The following is an 8,783-nucleotide window of genomic DNA, read 5'->3' on the forward strand; positions in this document are numbered from 1 at the left end:
TCAGCTTCTCTTGAGTCAATTTTTCCTTGCAGGCAGCAAGGAAATTCTTAAGTGCCAACAGGAGGGTTCTTTTTTAATGAATTTTCATGGTGTGGAACTACCTTCTAAGCCTCTCCTCTCTTCCCTAACACCCTACCATCAATCAGTAGGAATTCTACTGCTATAGCGGGAGTGAAGATTGACTTCCAAGAGATTTAGTTGAAATCCTCCAAAGTTGTGACCCCTCATCTCCCTTGATCAATTTCCTAACAATCCTCTCCTCTCACAAAACACAAATGCTTGTTCATATAATTTGGACAGTGATAAACTGACATTTGTGCACAATATGAAAATAAGAATCACCAAGTGTTTTAAGGGGTGTGACCATGATTCACATGCAGATGGGACCACATGGTATGATGAGCCTAGATTCCAAAGAGCAAGGGTATATGTTGCAGAGAGACCATTTGGAAACCAATGAGCAGGGTGTCTAGGCTCACACTGGCAAGCTAGGATTTAGGTGGGTATAGGTTTTTATGAATGGGGGTTGGACATGGTGAATAGAATTCCTCTCAGAGTGCACATCCACCTCATGTGTAGTGCATTTTAACACCTAGAAAATCAGGACCTTATGGTGTTAACCCCATTAGCTTGTGAAAGCAGAATTTTTGTCTTCCTGTCTGTTATTTCTATCCTTAACCCCACTGTGCCTAGACGGCTCTCACAAATTCCATATCCTCCAAAGAGTGTGCGTATGTCACGTGTATGTACAATTGTGTTTTATGGTGAAGCCAAGATGCACACTTGAGTCTCTTTATTCAGAGTTCTTACAGAGGTGAGTAACTAATAATAGCGTAATAAGTTACTTGTTTGATAGAGTTGCCAGAGAAACACAGGATACCAGCTAAATTAAAATTTCAGAAAACAGCAAACAAATTTACAGTAGAGGCATGTCCCAAATATTGTATGGGACACAGTTTTCCTAAAAACTAATTTGTTGTGTATCTTAAAATCAAGTTCAAGTGTGCATCCATTATTTGCTAAATCTGGCCACCTAGTCTTTCATGTACTTTGAATTTTAAGGGACTGTAGAACTTCTTGTTCTAAGAATCTAGTCTCCAGAAATAAAGAGGAACCATGTTACCAGTACAAAGACAATCATTGTAGTATATATAAATAATATTACATATAAAATAAATATATTGGAACATGTATTAATTTTTAACCAGAAGAAAAAGCCGAGAGCGTTTTGTAAAAATGAAAATAGCATGCATTTGTTTTCGGTTGCATGATACATCTCTGGGGAGATTGAAGGGAAACAGACAACATTGGCGTCCTTTGGAAGACTGTGCTCGGAGGGGCAGGAAGCAGGAGAGACTCCTCACTGCATTTTCCGTTTTGCACAATTTGACTGTGAACGATGCAAAGGCATAACTTGTTTAAAAAATTATATTAAAATCAAAGGTTAACAATTAAACATTGAACATAAAACTCTGAGAGACAAAAAGTAGTGATTCCTGGTCTTGCCCTGTAGGTTGCAGGGCCTTGCCCTGATGAACTGGAGCAAAGAGGGTGGTTTGTAAGGCTGGGCCGGCTGCATCTGCAGGGCTCCCAGCACTGGGCAGAACTTGGGGCCACAGGACTGCTTCCTGAGGAATGATGTGTACACAGCAACCCAACATGCTGCCTCTGCTGGGTCAATCCTGATTTCAAACACTGGGTTCCGTGCGGCCATAAATTCCGAATATTTTATCAGGCTGTATGGTCTGAATTTTGTTCAGAAAGTGTAGCCTGTGTTGAAGTCTACCAAGACCAGAAAGGAAACAGGTTGAGGGACCCAAAACTAGGGCGATGGATCAAGAAAGGAGATAAGGGCACATCAGGTAAAGACTTTGTGCTGTGAATCTAAAAACACCAAAGTATGCAGTGCCTAAGAGGCACACACCAATTGTGTTGCCTCTTAAATTTGAAAGGAACTGCAGGTTCTTGCCTACCTATCAGAGCCCTCCATGGAATGTCCCCCATCCCCACCCACCCCGGCCCACCGGTCCTCGGCCCCTCCCCCGCTGCAGAACTTCTGGAGTCCTACGTTCTACAGTTCAAATCCAAACCTTCCCTCCACTGGATGCTGAGCAGCTGTTGGAGCAGCTCACTCTCTGGATCCTCAACTTGACTTTTCTCATTGTGGAGGCTACGAGGCAGCAGTGGTCAGTGAATGAGCCTGGGGGATGGCTTCAGTAGGAGGTAAGACTATAGATTGGAGGGGGGATGTTTTAAACACGGAGCTGTCCCTCAAAACTTGGGGTTAAACTGTGACCCTGGGGAAGCACGGTATAACTGAAGTAGGGGAGGGAGCGAGCACTGGACCTCCAAGGACCTGTCACCTGGGGAGGCTGGGAGTCCATGGGAACCTGTGAGGGCACTGGCCAGGAGGGCTCCTGGAGGTGGGTCAGGGTGGCTCAGGGAAATGCCTGGGTGGCAGCAGGCACATGGGTTCTTCTCAGAGGGGAGGCAAGCCACTCCCACATGTGTGTGGGGGGAGCAGTGGGCGATGTCCTGGGGGTGGCACAGGGTGGTCACGGGAAAGCCTAGTCCTGTGTGCTGTTCTTAGGGCACCTGGAGCTTGCCCCGCAGTATCTTTCTAAGGGACTTGACCTGAGTTCACTACCGCTAGTGGGGGCTGTGGGAGGGTCTTAGCCAGAAAGCTGTGCAGTGGGGCTGTCTGTGGCCAAGTCCACAATGAAATGTCCTCTCGAGGGCTGGGCTGGAAGGTCCTCCAACTGCTGCAGCCCGGAGCTTCTCCCCTGCTTCCGGCCCAGAGCTCGCTCCTCCTCAGCCCAGGGAGCTGCTTGTTGGCTTGGATTCCACAGGGGCAGGGCGGCCGGGTAACTTCCACCAAGAGAGGGCCCGGCTCCCTGAGCTGTCCCGAATCGTCCCCCCTGTGGCCACCCAGGTCTTCAGACCGACTTCCTCTTGTCGAGCATCTCATGGCGCACCCTCTGCCCTGCCCTTTACCTTTGAGATGAGGGATTTGCTCATAGGCCACGTCCCTGCTTCAGGGACAGAAAACAGGTGTGGAGCCTGGGTGGTGTCCGTGGAACGTCTATGAAGGCAGATTCCTTATTAAAGGGGAAGGGGAGCGCACAGGGGCAGGGAGACCATGGTCTGTGTCAGTAGTAAACGTCCGAGGCCGCCTGTCCTGAGGAATTAGGGGCACGCGGTGTGCAGCGTGCTCTCCTGGACTAGGTCTGCTCGAGTTCCTCAGAGCGGGGACGTGTTCAGACAACTGTGTCCCACTGTCACCGGCTCACACCTGCTTCCTACTGGCCTTCACTTTCCACTCTTGGGAGCTGGAAGGGAAAGGACCTCACACAGTCTGCAGTCCCATGACCCATCTAACAGGACAGCAGCTATGGAAGTTTCTGGAAACCCCTACCGACAGCCCCACTTTGCCGCATTCTTTGGCCCTTCTCTAACCCTCTGCAGCCATTGCTGGCTGTGAAATGACAAGCTCCTGAGGGGCCATTAGTCTGAGCGCTGGGGCCTAGTGGCAGGACCTGGCCCGTGTTGAGTGTTCAGTGTTGGTTCTGACACACATGTGCATGCTGGTCAGTGCGTTCAAGGGTCAGATCAGGGTCCCTGTGCCTTCTTGTGGAGAGACATTACTCAAGTGTTTCTGTGTTGTTGTGCAAGCCCAGGGCAGAAAGGGGGTGATATGTATTGAGAAAAGGGAAGACTGAGGAGCAGATGGGGCCCTAATATTTTAGACACGGCCTGTTCTCAGAGCCCCTTTGGGTGCCTAGAGCTTACCTTGGAGAAGGTCACCGGAGTGGGTCCTGGGGTCGTTGCCCCCAGAGCAGACTGCTGCCCAGGGCCAGGCCTGAGGCTGGCAGGTTTGGTGCCAGGGAATCCTTAGGGCGGCACTCAGGGTCAGCGCTGGCTGGGGCCATTTCTTCTCGCAGACAGTGGTCAGGGAGCCTTGGCGACGGGGAGCAAGCTCTCCAGTGGAATAAATCCCAACTGGAGGTCACAGCGTGACAATGACCTGAGGACATGTGCCACCCCCGCAGTTTGCCCATCCCAATGGCCCTCCCCTGGGAGACTCACTGCTCTGATTCCCCAGTGGCTACGGGGGGCCCAGAGTGCCTCAGTGCTGTTTGCTGGTTCTCCTCCTCCCTTCACCCTTTCCTTTGTCTCAACAGCATCTGCAGTGCTGGGAGCGGATGTGACCCTGAAGCCTGGTGCCTCCGTGACTCCTTTCACGGCACAGCCCTTTCCCCCGCCCACTACTGGCCCCACCCACTGGTCCCCTAGGGAGCAGCACCTGCCGCCCCTCAGGACCCCGTCATTCCCTCCTGGCCGCCCCCTGGTGCTGCCCGCTTTGCCCAGGACACCTCTGGTGGCAGGAGATGCGGGTCAAGGCCCCGCTGGGCCTGGGGCTTGTAACATCATGGACCAGGTGAGGTCAGAAGGGGGACGACCACAGCCCTCCCAGACTCAGACCATTGTCCTGACTCAGGCCCCACCCAACTGGAATGCTCCAGGGACCACCTGCGGGGGTGCTGTGTGTCCTGCACCCCTCTTCTTGGAAGCCTCTGCGGTGGAGACGATTATGCCCGCCTCGGCTTTTGGGGGCACCCAGGCCGGCAATGGAGGCTGGTGTCCCTGCCTTCCTCCTCCAGCTCCACCACCAGCTGCCCAGCTGGCCCCCATCGTCCCCTCAGTGAATGCTGGGGCTTCGAGGAAGGGTGGCCTGGCCACCTCCCAGTCCAAGACCTCGCCGGATGACTCCTGTAACCCCAACAGTGTGTACAAAAATTTCCGACGTTGGCAGCGCTTCAAGGCCCTGGCCTGGAAGCACCTTCCCCAGAGTCCTGATGCAGAAGCTCTGTCCTGCTTCCTCATGTGAGTGCCCTGGTCAGGGCAGGGGGCGCCTGGAGCTTTCACTCAAAGAGGAGCTGGGAGGGACCTGCAGGCGGGCTGATCCCGGACGCTGGCGGGAAGGTTGAGGGTGGGGTCCCTGCTCTCAGAAGGCACATTCTGAGCCACACGCATCACCCGCCGCATGCATGGCTTCCTCACTTGTGCTTTACCGCAACTGAGCTCACCGCCCTGAGTCCTGATCCTCCTCCGGAGATGTAACCATGAGAGGCAGCTCCTCGCGCCTCAGGCCCCTCATGACCGGACAATTCTCCCTAATTCCGGGATGTGGAGAAGACTCCTTGGTCTAATGGTCTGTGCTAACCTGAGACGTGTCAGCAGGCTGCCTGGCGCAGGCCGTGTCTCCCTGAGGACAGGGTTATTATTGTGAAAGGGCAGTCTTGATGAGGAAGCGCTCCATGGCCCGCGTGTCCCAGCGATGGGTGCGAGTGCGGGGTCACCTCCAGTCCTGGTTCCTGGGCTGGTGTGAATGTGAGGCCCTGACAACAGCAGCTGGAAGGCTTGTCTTTGCCCACAGACGCCTCCTCCGTCACCTGAGGCGCTCAGTCCTGCTGGGTGGGGGTGGGAACCTGGCTCCGCTGAGCTGGGGTGGGCAGGCGGGTGGAGGCCAGGCTGCAGCCATGACTGACCCTGAGGCATTGCAGCCCGGTGCTCCGGTCCCTGTCCCGCCTGAGGCCCACCATGACGCTGGAGGAGGGAATGTGGCGGGCCATGCAGGAATGGCAGCGCAAGAGCAACTTTGACCGGATGATCTATTATGAGATGGCAGAAAAGTGAGTCAGGGTCCTTGGTCCCCATGGCTGTGTGTGTGTAGGGGGCTGCCTGAGGGGCAGGGTCCAGCTGTGAGGTCTCAGCAGAGAGGAGGGTGGTGGGAGGGTGTCACTCAGCACGGGGTCCCCGCAGCCCAGAGGCCCTTCTCTCCTGGGGAAGCCTCTCCCTCAGCTTCAGAGCGTGGGTGCTTCTGTCCCACCTCCCGGGAGCTCCCCCCTCCTCTGACCCTGACCCGTCCTGGGCTGGACATGAAGGCTCAGGACAGGCTGGGGAGAAGGTGCCCCGGCCAGTGGGCAGACTCCAGCCAGAGGGGCTGTGCAGGAATGTGCTCAGCCAGCCTCCTGCCTCCCCAGTGTCCGGGCCCTGACAGCCCCGAGGCCCTGGCTCTCCCATCCGCCCACCCGCTGCTGCCTTTCTGGGCTCCCGGCGGCTTCCTTCTCAGCACAGCTGTGCCCCCCTCACCCCCAGGTTCATGGAGTTTGAGGCGGAGGAGCAGATGCAGCTTGAGAAGTTCCAGTGGAAGAAGGGGGTTCAGACCCAGCCCCCTCCTGCCCCACCGAGACCTGATCCTCGGGGGCCCCCAGCCCCAGTGGTTGGCGGGCAGCCAGGTAGGCCAGCACGTTCCCACGGGAGCCCATGGCCAAAGGGCTTAGGGCAGGCCACTGTCCCACCCACACCAGCCCTTCTCCTTCAGGGGGGCTTTGGTCTCTCAAGGGAAACAGCCCTGAGAGTCGGGCCTCTGACCCTTTGTCCGAATGGGGTCTGGACCTGGTCCACCTTCTCATCCCCTCTCCCTGCTCCCTGTCAAAGGCCCCACATGAAGTCTGCTGAGAAGCCGGCTGGCTGCGGAGCCCCTTGGAGATGCGCTGGCTCCACACATCTTCACACATGACTCTCTTGGGTGCTCTCCCTGTCCTCTCTCCTCACATACTAGTAGTCACCAGGCTTCAGGTGACCCCGATCCAGCCGCACCCATATTAATGCCCTCAACACTGCCCTCAGCATCGCATGCTCCTGAGGTGGGAGCTTTATCCCCTCATGCTCCCTCCTCTTCCCTCTGTCCAGTGCGCACTCCCAGGATGGCTGTACCCAGCGCCCAGCACATCCGAAGACACCAACGGCCCCAGGAGACAAAGTCACCCAATGAGATCCCCCCGGAGGCCGTGAGAGAGTACATGGACATCATGGACCATCTGCTGGGACTGCCGCACTCAGCCACCGAGGCGCCAGGCGGAGGATGGGAAGATGAAGTAAAGGAGTGGCTGCAGGATGAGGGTCTCCTGAGCTACCTGGACCAGCTGTGCTCCCAGGAAGACTTTGTCACCCAGGTGGGCTGGCTGGCAGCTCCGGGTCTATAAGGTCCCAGAGGGAGGCGCTGCAGCACCCAGACCCGGGTTCTCCCAGGCTGATGGGATTGGGCTCTGCTCTTTATTCCTGAGCTGGGTGCGTGAGAATGTGTGTGTCTCTGCATGTGTGTGCTTTGTGTGGTATGTGCTATCTGTGTTCATGTGGGTGTGCCCTTGTGTGTGTATGTGCATGTATGTGTTTCTGTGTGTGCACCTGATGACCATGATGGAGTAAAACACCCGCCTGAGCAGGAGGCCGGGTGGGTCTGGGCTTTCCCACTTGTGCTCCAGGCCCCGCTGACTCCCAGTTTGCTCCCTGCCAAGGGGCTCACAGCCGCTGCCTTCTGTCCCAGGTGGAGGCGGTCATTCACCCCCAATTCATGGAACAAATAATGTCCCCAGATGCACAGCAAGATCCCTTGGCGCTAGCTGAGGAGTTGGAGCAGGAAGAAGGGCTCACTGCTGCCCAGGTGAGCCAGGGGAGGGTGGACATTAGGGCGATGGGAGGGGGTCCCCAATGAGCCATAGGACCCTGGGACCCCAGGGGAGTTAGAGGAGGGACAGGCCCTAGTGAGTCAGGGAGGGAGGGATCCAGGTAGATCGGGGGTTCAGGGGAGCCAGGAGAGGGTGCACTCGGGTAAACCAGGGCAGGGAACAACCCAGAACCAGGACACACAGGCCTCTGTCCATGCCACCCCTGCCTGTAGGCACCGAGGGGCCAGCCCTGGGTGGGAGCAGGGCAGGACAACAAGAAGGAGAGGACAACAGAGAGGAGGGGGTGGGAGCCCAGAAGGGGAGGGAACACTAAGCTGGGAATATGGCACAGGGGACGGAGGAGAGCCACATAGCTGTCATGGATTTAAGTCATGGTGTCACCTCCCCCCTCTTCCCCCCAGTGCTATTGTCCCATCACCCACATTCCTCCTCCTCTCACACACACGTGTGCAGCGCCAGCTCACTGTCCCTTCTTCCTCCCAGCTGGTAGAAAAGCGACTCCTGGCCTCCAAGGAGGGGGGTTTGCAGTCACCCTCAAGTCACGGTGCTCCCCTGTTGAACTCAAGTTCTTCTGAGTCTGAGATCGGCCAAGATGCCCAGAGGCATGACCGTGGCCCCCAGCTGGGGGTCAGGGACAAAGCCTGCCCACCAGAGACTGACTTCACGGACCAGCAAAGGCACGGCCCAGCAGATGCCCACCGGCCCAGGCCCCAGGCTTCTGCTATCTCTGCGGGGCGTCAGGAGCACCCACCACTCTGGGCTCGATGTCCCCCCTCGGCTCCCCAGGGCCCCGGGCCTGCTGACTGTGCACTGGGCCCCAGGGAGGCCTGCGTCCCCAGAGAGGCCTCTCTTGTCAGAGAGACTCTTGAGCCAGACAGGTCCAGTGAGGATGAGGAGGACCTCCCCAGCTTGGCCTTCCTCTTGGGCTCTCCTAATAGCCTGTTGCCCTGTGGGCTCTCTCTCAGTCCTGTCCCTGCCTCAGGCCTTGCCTGCCCTGGAGGTCGGGGGCCCCGGGGAGCTGCCCAGTCCCAGTTTTTTCAAACACTAGGTCTCACCCGAGCTTCACCTGCAGCTTCCAAATCTCGGAAGCGTGCTCTGGCGGGAGGCCCCGCCCATGCTGAGAAGACCCCCCGCCCGGGGGCCAACCTGGGGGTCTGTGGGAGGCCAGCACTGGCTCTGGAGCTGGTTTGCACCTCACAGCCTCAAAAGAAAAAGTGTGACCTGGCTGTCACAGGGAGGAGTAATAAGTGA

General features: G+C 56.7%; 1 protein-coding gene across 1 annotated transcript; it reads left to right on the forward strand.

The window, feature by feature from the left end:
- The first annotated feature begins 2,207 nt into the window (after positions 1-2,207).
- Positions 2,208-8,783, forward strand: LOC132212719 (NUT family member 2G-like). The gene is made up of 7 exons (XM_059658718.1): positions 2,208-2,223; positions 4,182-4,884; positions 5,565-5,693; positions 6,160-6,299; positions 6,757-7,019; positions 7,391-7,507; positions 8,016-8,783. The coding sequence occupies exons 1-7, from the start codon at positions 2,208-2,210 to the stop codon at positions 8,781-8,783; spliced, it is 2,136 nt and encodes a 711-aa protein (XP_059514701.1).

Source organism: Myotis daubentonii, chromosome 11, assembly GCF_963259705.1.
Source record: "Myotis daubentonii chromosome 11, mMyoDau2.1, whole genome shotgun sequence".
Lineage (NCBI taxonomy): Eukaryota > Metazoa > Chordata > Mammalia > Chiroptera > Vespertilionidae > Myotis > Myotis daubentonii.

What these genes read in the sequence shown, in the direction of transcription:
- LOC132212719 (XM_059658718.1), top strand. An exon ending in AGTGGTTGGCGGGCAGCCAG is followed by an intron (nt 6,300 to 6,756) that starts GTAGGCCAGCAC and finishes CCCTCTGTCCAG; the next exon opens with TGCGCACTCCCAGGATGGCT. An exon ending in AAGGGCTCACTGCTGCCCAG is followed by an intron (nt 7,508 to 8,015) that starts GTGAGCCAGGGG and finishes TCTTCCTCCCAG; the next exon opens with CTGGTAGAAAAGCGACTCCT.